Source organism: Ostrea edulis, chromosome 6 (genome assembly GCF_947568905.1).
Source record: "Ostrea edulis chromosome 6, xbOstEdul1.1, whole genome shotgun sequence".
Taxonomy (NCBI): domain Eukaryota; kingdom Metazoa; phylum Mollusca; class Bivalvia; order Ostreida; family Ostreidae; genus Ostrea; species Ostrea edulis.
In genome coordinates, this window is record NC_079169.1 from 32,069,412 (window position 1) to 32,082,333 (window position 12,922).

A 12,922-nucleotide genomic window follows, 5' to 3' on the forward strand; every position below is an offset into this window, starting at 1 on the left:
TGACGAAATCAATATTTAAAATGCCATTACTCAAAATGGAACATGTTTTTTACGCTTTAGACAAATTTTGTAGCAGAAAGTGTGATATCTAAATGACAGACTTAAAGATGGTGGTAGAAAAGCATCTGTGAAATTTGATTAGTAAACGTCAGCCTCCTCTGGAACACCTGTCCGACTGTGTAGAAATGCCTGGAGAATTGCATGTTTAGAAAACCCCTTTACAACTACAACGTTCCTCATTCCGTGATTACATTCCGGGGTCGTCTATTCGATTTGTTTTGACGAACTTATTAAACCGTATAAAATATTGATACTACTCTGCAATCTAATCCATTCTATTGTCTCTGTAGTATTCAATGCTGAAACAATCAACCATTCCCTTTCTTATCCAGCTGCACAAAAAAACCCGAGCTTAACAATACAATCTTTCTACAGCACCACGTTACACAAATACACCACAAATTTTTATACTGATTTAGGATCTTTACGTTAATCTGATAATCAGCAGGCCTATGAGCCTCAACGATCACCACAGTAACATGTATAACGAATATCTTGAATTGGAAGTATTGCATGTTGATGGAGTAACGAATTCTGAAAGTATGTGTTATTTTGTAATCCAAAGTCACATTATTCCTTTCAATGTTTGTTTATTACAAGATTTATTTCACAAATTGTAACATTATAGATAAATAGATAGAGACGACCTTGATCTTGGACAAAGGTAACAATACAATATGTGACCATGGGCAACTGTGTAGAAAAGTGATTCAGGAATAATGAAAAACCTGAAGATACGAACAGTGGTCAATCTATAATTCTTATAAAGAATACAAAATTAAGATCAGGGCGCAAACAAGGACCCCTGGATATACCAGAGTAATGCGTAATCAAAACTACATGTATATGTAAAGAACTGTCTAACAATTGATCTGAAGCATGTTGGACAGTATAAAAACGGTATTTTGTACAAGTGGCCATGTCTCGGTAATTGACATAAATCCAAGGTCGTGAGACACTCTGATAATATGCAATCTTTGTCCCAAGTACCGTAAACATTTATAATATCCCGCCCTCACTAAATTTGATGTAAAGAAATGCAGGATTGTTATTAATTTTCTTGCCCATTGACTCTAAACTTAGTCAAACGAAATTAGACCAAAAGCCATGCCAAGTTGCTATTGTCTCTCTTATTTCTTGGTGCATGTACAATCTGTCACGTTCCATTCGATGTTTTTCATTCATGTAGACATGACACCAACTGTAGGTGAAGCGCTACAAAATTAGACTTATACATGGTGCTTATGGCCGTATTGCAGTGAGGTTTCTTTATCGTGACAACGGCTACTACGACACGTGCCCACACACATGTTTTTAAAGACATCCGTGTGTCTTTCACCTCTAATGTAGGGCGCTCGGCGAAGAAACAGCCACTACCTCTGTAAAACGTTTGAGGTTTTATACTGCGTCAGGATCGAGTCTTGCAAATCGAGCACCTAAACCTAAACTACTCTATTAGCTACTGCGAGACCGGTTTATCTCTTTCTTTTTTTAATGACCTTGTCTTTGCCGAAATGAACTTAGTTGAATCAAAATCATGATACAATAGTCTACGCACACCGGACGGAAACGGATCGCGATACGTGGTAACCGAAGTCTAGTGACTCAGGTGTCCTAAATAACTGCATCAATCGGAACATCGCTCGGATTTTTCCGTCTAGACGAGAAAAAGGTCACCCATATATAATTCTTTATTTGTGTCACATGACGAAAAATATGGCGTCGCCCTTTGTTTACATGTTTTGTAGCTGACCACAAAGAGTTATACATGTAGGTACCAAAGGCTAAGTTGCCATTGATTCTTTTTTTTAAAGAAAAACTGTCAACGGACACTTACTTTTTTCATATTTATTTGACAACCGTTTCTAAGATATGCATTCCATTTTTTACTCTTAATAGTTAACAGTCTCCACACTTTGATTTTGTTTGCTAATTCTGATACCATGTGTAAATTTTAAGCAGAGTTCTATTTCTTGAAATAAATGTTTTATTACAATAAAACTGCAAGTACTTATATAAAATATAGCCAATTAAGATATTACATGTAAAAAGACGGAACAGAAATAATAGTCATAATTTCTGTCGCATTTGTCTCGCGTAGTCGGTAATACGCCGGAGGCGAGTCACATTTTCACCACGAAAATGAGTGCATGTTTGGACTTCCACTCGAGCTTTTCTCAACCTTACGGTAAAGGCCGAACAAAGTCCCAATTGAGTTCCGATTGTAACTTCCGAGTGAATTAGTGACAGCTTACAAATTCTATTAGTTTTCATTGAATATGATTAATGCTGGTTTACAATTTTCATGACGTCATTAAAATTTGACAACAACGTAATATATTGCGTTGCAGTGACCTGTTTAAGTACTCGGTGCAAAAAGTGCGCAGTGTCACCTTGTTAAGATTGGCCTTAAATACATTTGACGTGAATTATCCAGAAAGATAGAAATTATGATAGGGGACCCCGCTGTTTATTCCGTGTGTCAACATGACATGTTTTGTCATGAATATTAATGAGTCTTATTACCATGACGGTTCCTGCGTGATCCTTTTCTGTTTGCCGAGAGGTGGCTGAAATATCGCCAAATGGACGCAAAACAACATACAGTTTATGCACTTTTTGTTGTTTATATACATGTATTCTGGAATTAATTCTACGAGAAGTCTTTTTTCTGACCATGTACCTTAACATCAGATACGTATACAGAATCACTGACAGGGATTCAGGTATGATGATTAATGAACATGGTATATCCATATCATTATTCTCCAGTGTATTGTCATTTTAACATTGATAGAACACACACACAAAACCAACCCAAAAACCAAACTTGTTTTGTATCTTGTCATTATGCAATGTATCTACCAAAAAGACACTGCTACTCGAAACAAGATACTTCAAGAAAAGCATATCTTCATTCACTCATGTATTTCGGTGAAACATACACTTCATTCCTGTATAAATGTCGTAGTTACAACTATCCATGTATCTACTGAAGATTCCGTAAATCCGTGAGGAATTAATTATCGCTTTAACTCGCAAAGAACATCTATCGAGAACCCAAATCTCGCTTTTATTTATGTAGTAATTTACATTCCCGCGAATGGATTTTGAACGAAGATTTCGCCAAATCAAGAACTCGTTTAATTTCTTAATACATGGGAATTATATGAATTATAATAATCCCGATGTTCAGGAATTTTATTTGAGGATAATGAAATAATTTGGCGGTTGGGGTTTTATTTCAAGACTGAGTGGGTTATTTCAACGATTCCGTAATCAAGGTTCAGTTTGTGCAGTTTTCAACAAGAGAGTGATAGAAACCATGACGTAAAAGGTCTACTGGAAATTTACACCCACGACTTCCTTTAATGTTATCGATAAGCTCTGTAGAATAAGTCTCTGACTTTTACTGGCGATTAAGCTCATGTCTTAGCATATACTTGAAAAACTGATATTGGGGCGTTTGGTACGCTAGGACAGTTCTGATATATGTATTAAAAAGTGAAGACAACGAACAGTGATCAATCATGAATCCTATAAAGAATATGTATAATTGAGAGTAGGGCAAACACGGACCATTGAAAAACATCAGAGGTGGGACCAGGTGTCTAGGAGGAGTAAGCACCCTATGTTGATCGGTCACACCCTCAGTGAGCCCTATATTTTGATCAGGTAAACAGAGTAATTCGTATTCAAAGAACGACCTAACAATTGGTATAAAATACGTCAGGCAGCATTCGACCCAATGACAGGTTGTATGATATAATATATTAATTCAGCACCCCGTAGAGCTTCTGACAGTGTGATATTTCCAATGTAAGACTGAATCTTATCTGTAGATCTGCAAAATGATTTCACATCGTATGAAGCTGTTAGAGATGGACAACACAGTTTTAACTACAATGATGTTAAACCTGAATATACGATTTATCAAATAAAAGAGAACGGGGTAAACGCAATGTGCATATATCTTTAAGGAAATCAGCAATGCTGCGAGGAAGAACGATATCATTGCATATACATTTGTAAAACAATTCAGTCTCACATCTCATCCATTTGTTGTCAACGTGCCTCGTACACAGAGATACAGACAGCATATTTGTATTTAATGTGAATTACTGAAGGGTCATGGATCTTTCGCAAAGTCGTTATTCAAGCGAAGTAGTTCTTCAAAGTCAAAAGAATGTCAAAATCAGAATTCCTCTCTCAAATATAATATACTTTGCATTTTAATTTATATATTTATAGATTTTCCAAGCCCGACAGCGACTGGTACAAGCACCCAATCACAAACACAAGAACCGCGGAGTAATTCAAGTTCCCATAGCAACGGGGGTGGAGGAACACGGAGACTACGCACTGCGTATACCAATACTCAACTTCTGGAGTTGGAAAAAGAGTTCCATTTCAACAAATATCTATGTCGACCGAGGAGAATCGAAATCGCTGCCTCCTTAGATCTCACAGAACGACAGGTAGACCCCTTGAAAGTGATATTAATAGACACATACATGCAGACTTAAAATTGGGTAGAATTATATTACTGTTTATAATTGTTTAAAATTTATTTGAAGTTCCCTCATTTTTATTTTCCTTCTAACATTAGGTACCTTTTTATCGATATGTGTATGGATAAAAACCCGATAAAACATGACCTGTAATACGAGCATTCATTGTTATGTAAGGTTGCCCTTTGTAGGCTAGTATAGACTCAATTATGTTTGTGTATAACAGGTTCCTTGAAATGGGGGTCAACCTAGAGGTCCAATTTAATACATACATGCAGTATTACTAGAACATTTAGATAGAGAAAACTTCAATTTTTTCATGATTGATACAAAGGGCGTAATAACTATTAAGACCTTGTTTAGCGGGGCCAGGATGGTCCACTATTAGTGGTAAAAACAACAAGGTTGCAATGAAATTGACTTACAAATACCCTCATGTAGTGAAGATGCAATATTCTTTGACCAGTCTCTAGATGGTTAGGGGTATCGATAGAGGTACGAGGTGTCATGGCAACGTCTCTAGAAGCTCTTCTTAACAAGAACAATAAGGTTACACTTCGTGAAATAAACTTAAATAATGTTCTAGCATTCTCTCTGGAGAATCGTTTCACGTGCCTATCTTTAACAATGCTTGCTTCTTTAAGGCAACGTAAACAGAACTGATGTAGATCTTTATATAAAGTATCCTTATTTAGTTTAACGCTGTCAATTACGAATCCTGTCGTGGAATGAGATGTTGGATTTCTTAGCTTAGATGAGCTGAAAGCTTAAGTGAACTCTTCTGTTCAAAATTTGTCCATCGTCTGTTAACTAGTAATGTTTTTTACTTCTTCTTAGAAACACAGGAGTGATTTCAATCAAACTTGACACAATCATCATTGGGTGAAGGGGATTTAAGTTTGTTAGATAAACGACCATGTCCCTTCTAAGGGGAGTTACTTTAGAGATAGTAAAAATAGGTTGGATGTTTAAATCAAACTTTTTTTTAGAACCACAACATCAGAAAACTATAGGTGCTTTTCTTGTGAAATGAATAGTAAAAGTTTCTTTAAATCATCATTCCTGAAGCCAGGTTGGGGCCACAGGTGGGGGTTTAAAATATAGGAATGTACGGGATAAAAAAACAATAACAAAAAATATATATTCCCTATAAGAACCACCATTGAAGTGTTTGTAAAAATAAACTGTAAGTATACTTGTTTAGAGTAGATTCAAATTTGTTTATACCGTAACACCTAGTGTTTTCATGGGGTCAATAGAGAGCTTTGTTTATACCGTAACACCCAGTGTTTTCATGGGGTCAATAGAGAGCTTTGTTTATACCGTAACACCTAGTGTTTTCATGGGGTCAATAGAGAGCTTTTAGATTTGTTTATACCATAACACCTAGTGTTTTCATGGGGTCAATAGAGAGCTTTTAGATTTTAATATAGGGTACACTACGAGTATGTCAAATTTGTTTATACCGTAACACCTAGTGTTTTCATGGGGTCAATAGAGAGCTTTTAGATTTTAATATAGGGTACACTACAAATATGTCAAATTGATACGCAAATTTTCTTGTGGTGTAGATTTACGTTTGTCCTGCGTATGATAAATTTTCTAATTGTGACAAGCAACTGACAAAGAAGTTGATGCTACAGGGGTTTGAACAGTTTCGATTAATGCTAGCCTTTCGCAAATTCTATGGTTGTGATAACGATCTAATTTACAAATACAACCTGTTATAAGGTCGAATACTGACTAATGTGTTTCAAACCAATTTCACCTACTGGTTTTGACTACGGGTTACTATGCATACCTAATCAAGATAAAAGTCTTACAACGGATGTGATAAATCAACAGAGGATGCTTACACCTCCTAGACACCTGCTCCCACCTCTGTTGTGTCCAAGGGTCCGTGTCAGTCCAACTCTTAATTTTGTATTTTATAGGATTTGCAAATTTGTTGACACGATGAACTATGGAGTCATCGGAAAACCAGAAGGAATATATTGAACATTCCTTTAACATCTTCAAAAACCGCAAGATTGCAATATGTCAAATATCAAATATTCTGGAGACGTAGTGTAGATTCGTGTTTGTTCTCAATATGACTCCAGTGGGGGCTAAAATCTTTTTGAATGAATGAATGGAAAAATTCTTTGAAAACTTTCTTCTCAAGAACCACATAGTCACAACGTATATTGTAGATGCAATCTTGTTCACGACATCGTCCCGTGGGTAGGATTGGCACCTCAGGAAGGATATCGATTTTTTAAACCAAGAGTATCGGGAACTGTAGACGCCCGTCACATGTTTATATAGAGTGTGTTTTTTAAGTCATGAATTGTAGAACTTTTCTTAAGTTAGTATCGGCCATCATCAAATTGTAATATACTTTATTTTGCATCGTATGAACAAAGGTCCTAGCTTAAAACTGACATGAGGTACATGTAGACAGACAAACCAAGACCTTGTGTGTGAAATATTTCCCTAACACTGAATTTTTTTTCGAACATCAAAGAAAATTGTTGTGAATCAAAATCTCTGCAATGCCTACAGCTTCAAGTTGTTTAGAGAGCCTTTAGTTTGAAAGTCGTGAGAGGAGTGAAACGGACACACCATGTACATGTACTTGCTTTGTAATATTTCCTCAAAACCGTTTATTAGTAAGTTTCATAACCTACAATATTTTCAGAAATTGAGGAAAATCAAAGTCCTTGCCACATGAACATCTTCAATACCTATACAGACACTGTAAAATTCAAAGGTCCTCACTTGAAAAAATGGGAAGGAGATACATTGTGTAGATGGGCAGATCATATATTCTCTATGTAATATTTCCTCAAATATTACTAGATTCAAACACCTGTAATTTTCACAAAAAATGGAAGAAAATCACACTCCTTGCTACATGCACATCTCCAATACCCATATAAATACTCAGTAAAATAAGAAGTTCCTCACAGAAATACTCTGGGAGAAGTTAGACATACAAATCATATACCCTCTATATATCATTAAATTTCAAATAAAATAGCAAAATCTCTACAAGGGAGGTCGAAATGGATCAAAATTACATGATATAGTGACCTACAGGAAGTTTCTGCTTACTATGTGGCATAAAGGTGAGAAGAGAAACGGAAAACCCTGAACGTTCGTACAAACATCACTGTACCATAATATATCCCGTCTAAAGATCTAAACGGGCGTATAAAAAGGAATTTTCTCAGGAACTTCAAGTGTATAATGTGTCAATTCAGGATACAGGGTAGATATACGTTTGTTCACACTGCTTTGTGCGAAAAGTTGGGGATGCAATTACAATTTTGTATTTTAATGCCTAGGAAAAATACAAAAACTTGGGTAAATTAGTCCACTGGTCTTTTATGTTTTCTAACTCTTTAAGCTAGCGACGTGGCGCATGGACCTTTCATTTTATGTAGGGTTTGAATTTTCGTTCGTCCGTTTGCTTGATGGTTAATGTGTAGAAATGCTCTGTTACCATCGATGTTGGTGGGTAACTAAAATTTTACTGGTTCGTGGGGACATAATTTCGCGGGTAACTTTAACTCTAAAACCAACCCATGCTAACTCGTTAATTGACACTCTCAAGCTTAGAAAACTGGCAAATTAACACTCACGAAAAAATCGCACAGAACATCGTGTTGGACCGTAATTTAATTATAATTGTGACTGTGCAATTATAATGTACCATTACTGGTATTTTCATTGTATATAGGCTAAAATATGATTAAATTAAAGTTATTTTATGGATTAAATCAATAGTGGAACAAATAACGTTGTTAGGTGTCTAAAGTTTTGTAGCTTTAAAACAGAAACATGAATTGTACTTAAATGTTCGTTGGGCGTAAATTCATGGGTAATAGTGACTCACGGACTACACGAACATTGATTCCCACGAACACGGCTGATTCCAAAGTATCACGTTTTAGTTAAATCTTATTTTTTCCCCTGTTAATTAGAACGATTATTAGAATGCTTAGCACATACATTCTTTTCTTGAAACATCCATAGAAGGGATATAAGGCTTGTTTTTTATTCAGGAAAAATATCACATAATGCAAGTAATAAATAGCTACTTTCAATATGTTTTTTTAAAATGAATAAAACGATACATGTATCTGACATACCAACTCTTGATATGTGGATGTAGAGGTTTTAAGTACCGTCCTGTATTTAGGGAACTGTGGCATTGTTCTAATCAATTACTTACGCTAACACCACAATGCAGCCATAGTGGTGGTTGTAATGATAATCTTTGCGAGAAGACAAATGTTTTGATATACAATGTCATATACTGACTAAATTCAATGCGTTTAATATCATATTAAAAGAACCTTAAATGAAATTTTCCATCATTTGTAAGATGCTTACATGTATAAAATGTACAACAGCATTCTGATCATATAATTCTAGAAAGGAATGGTTTTTATTTTATGAAAACGGATGCCCTTCTTAAATTTTTAGCTACGCAAACCAGTTGAATTTGACTTCAAGCTGGGAATATGAAAATCACTAAATTGAAGACTGTTTCCCCTTGTTAGTGGACACTCGGCTTTGTAATTTCTAAATCTGACTTTATCTTAAAAGTTAATAATTTTTCGTAATTTGCCTTACGATTGTCGTAAGATTTGAATTTAAAGATACAGTTTAAAAATAGCCGTACATCATAAAATCTTTGGACATGGAGTAATATGTTCTTCAACGTTCATTTAAACAAATATAGATGCACATGGGAAAATTATAAATGCCTTGTTTTGTTTTAAAAATAGTTTTTATACCATTTTACATAAATGGTAGCTTTTGAAATGTTTTAAATGGGGAAAATGGTTTAAACCGTTAAATTCTAAACTTTTCAATTACACTGATATTTATCTGATTGTTGTAAATTGCCCTCATTTATGAGATGGTTGCACTAAACTTAGATATTTTGAAGTGAATTTCAAGGTAGTAAATGTTTGATAATGGCCTATCATTTCGATTTTTGCTTGAAGGTGAAAGTATGGTTTCAAAATCGGAGAATGAAATACAAACGACAAACACAGTCTCAACGGCAGAAAGCAGAGTCAGATTTCAAGTCGATGACGTTTGATGGAAATCTAGACAGTCCGACGTCATCAGATGAAAGCTGTGATCGAATGGAGAGACAGGAAAGTTATGAAAGTTGTAGCGACAATCGGGAGGATACTTGTAACTCTGCCGACAAGTCTTCACAGGATGGAATGAATACCGGCATGGAATGTGATAATGAGCAACACAGACGACCTCTCAGCGCGGACAGGCTTATGGTGAAACCAGAAGGATCCGATGTTGTGGAACTCACGATGTTATCGGGACGGGATAGATTCTCCGATGCACGACGGTCAAATGTGTCAGATCTGTCTGATTATCAACAACGCTCCCCCATAGGAAGTGTTCAAAGTATCAATAGCCCTCTGTCGGCTACTTCAAACATGTTGCCTACGCCACCAATTGCGTCATCACCTCTGGGTTCTGCTGACGTCAGATCTGTGGATTTAGTGGATAAAATTATCAGTGAAAGCGAGGCGGTGTCTAAGTCTAGTCTCAATTGTCCGTCAACCGGAATAATGTCGAAAAGTATGTGTGGAAAGATGACCGAAGTCGAGAGTTCGTGTATGGACACACTGAACTCAAACAAAGGTTCACACCCAACCATGCGATCTCCTGAGTGTATCTCGCCCGTGACTAAGGACCCGGGGCACGCCATGCACACTAATAATACGTCTGTCATGGATGGAAACTATGTCTTTCAAAGCTACAATGGTCATGATTCAAACCCTTCGTCTTATCAGCCATCATACCCAAATAACTTGAATTACCTACAGAAACAGCCAACTGCCTACAATCAGCATAGTTCCACCGAGAACTTCTACGATAGTCCGGAAGATTCTGGTCACAGAGCGGGAAGATTTGGCGGAAATGGATTTAACTCGTGGACTTACGACGGTGCAAATCCGCTCAATTCTCCCAATACCAATTATCACAATAATAGAATTGGCTTTGGTATGAATGGAAATCATTTGTATTCGCCTAACTTTTCTAGAGTCAATAATTTCAATCCTCGGGAGAGCGAAATGCCTGGTCTTCCAAACCGCCATTTTAATTCTAGGTATATGACCAAATCTTCGGTTTATCCCCAACAGATGCCCGGAATAGACCAACACTCATCAACTTCGCTTTATGGAATCAATTACAGGGAAAGCCTTTCGGAAGGTGTCAATCAAGTCGTAAATTCTTCAATATGTCAGTCGCCCTCTCGTCCACTACATCGCTCTAGCGATTCTATAGGTCGGGCCCCGGCCGGACACGGCGTTGAGCCCCATTATGGTTCTGATCAATACCCACTCGCCAACAGTTACAATGAGGCCAGCTCGTCCAGCGATTTTACGAGTATTTTTAGTGAGTATTTTAATTCACAACAACCGGAGTACCAGGCGATATAGCCAATTAAAACCTTGTACGAGTCTCACTACAACAGTTGTCGATGCGGTATGGTTTCAGATGCCGGGATTTTTATTGTTGTAAGACGTTGTTGTTATCTTGTTTTACATCTCTCTTTTCATTCCTTTCTTTTTTATGGTGAGTTGGGAGAACGGGTAATAATAAGCTAACTTTTCTGGTCTGAAGTGGCCATGATTGTTAATGTTAATTACTGCCGACAACTCCTCGTAGCTTATTTATGATTTGCATTCGACAGAAGTGTTCAGATTTTGTTCAGTTTAAAACTACACATGTCATAAAAACAATAACTTGTTTCAAATGAAGTGTTATCGATATGTTTCATCATAATAACTCATGCATTTCTAGATCTGCTGTTCAAAAGGAGGGTATGATTTTTTCAAAATAAAATGCTCTTTTATAATTTCCCCCCGCTACGTATACAAATCGAGACCACAGTAATAGAAAATGCGAGGGGTATTTGTACAATAAAGTCTTTAAATCGCTGAATTGAGACGAAATGTTTTTTATCTTGATCTGCGCGTAAAATAAAGGGTACCAGCTCCCCCGGCTCACTGTCCGCGACCCGTGCGATTCACAGTCCGTGATTAGATCTCGCGTTTCCTAATCCTAGGTTAGCTATTGGGAAATCGTGCTTCTTAAGCCACACAAGTATTATTTATATCTATGAATTGTACAGCTGAGAATTATTGCTTATTAAATTTCATCACATGACACGCAAATTTGCATAATTAATATCATTTAACGCCAAAGATATTCCTTGAACCTCCGTTTTTGTTGGATGTTTTTTTTCTCCGTCGAGTTAATGGCTTTAAATACCCTTTTCCTATCAGTTTTGCCTTTCTGTTTTGTTCCCAGCTATTCCCAGACAGGCCCTCAATATCTGTATGCCAATCAATTCTAGGCGAATTTTTAGGTGCTAGATAAAGCATTCATATTATAAGCTTCGTTGCGATTGGTTGTTCAACTGGAGTGTAACGCACTTTATTTCAGAGTACCAGGGGTTCCTCACGGGGAAAAAATTCAAGTATTTTTGTATTCGTTACATTGTTTTCCGTGTCAATTTTTACATTTTTTGTTGTTTGTTCATAAGTATTATACCGGTTTGATATTATGTAGAACTTTTTGTTAATGTTTGCATTTCTGTTATTTTTATTCTTGCTCAATGAGTATGTCTATGGCTACATTTTCTTTCAATATTTCACTTATGTCTCGGAGAACACAAAAATGATTTTTACTTACTTATGAAATAATAAAAATATCAAAAACTCAACTGTGTTGGTTTTTATTTAAACTAGATGTTGTGTGATCACACAGAGACTGCATGATTTTTAAAAATAATTTTTATTTATTGGTCAAACAATAATTTCTTTTTAATAACTACTCTTCAGTAGTGCAGGCTCAAAATATTCCAATATTAATGGCATAAGTGAAATCAATACATAGTTAAAACATGGAACTTAATTGTAACAAACGTAGATAAAAAAAATATTGAACCATCTCAGCATAGTGTTTAGAATCTAAATTACGTTTATAATTAAATAAAATGGAAATTACAGAAAAGAACAAAAGTAATGTAGAGAAATTTATTTAGATGTTATTAATATTATGGAAAAAACACCTGTTATATGTAAAAAATACATCTAACTTTGAAAACAATTCTGTTGTCTTCTAACAATACAAAATGTGTCACTCGTATTTTATTGTTGGCGATCAAAACTCTCCTCGAGAAATTGTGAGAATACCTAAAATAAATATTTATTTATGTTCGAATTTTTGTTCGTAGTACGTTTTAAAAAGGAAATTCCCAGAGTCGAAATACCGGTTTGTCATGCAGTGTGTGGTTTACAGTATTGAAATGTAAG

At 35.9% G+C, this 12,922-nt stretch overlaps 1 protein-coding gene across 1 annotated transcript in view; it reads left to right on the forward strand.

Moving 5' to 3' along the window:
• LOC125647172 (uncharacterized) overlaps positions 1-12,330 on the forward strand; it is a 29,964-nt gene extending 17,634 nt beyond the window's left edge. Inside the window, exons 3-4 of the mRNA XM_048873858.2 lie at positions 4,312-4,538; positions 9,572-12,330. Coding sequence (XP_048729815.2) covers positions 4,312-4,538; positions 9,572-11,041 — 1,697 coding nt within the window. The 3' untranslated portion in view covers positions 11,042-12,330. The remainder of the gene's footprint in view (positions 1-4,311; positions 4,539-9,571) is intronic.
• The last annotated feature ends 592 nt before the right edge of the window (positions 12,331-12,922 follow it).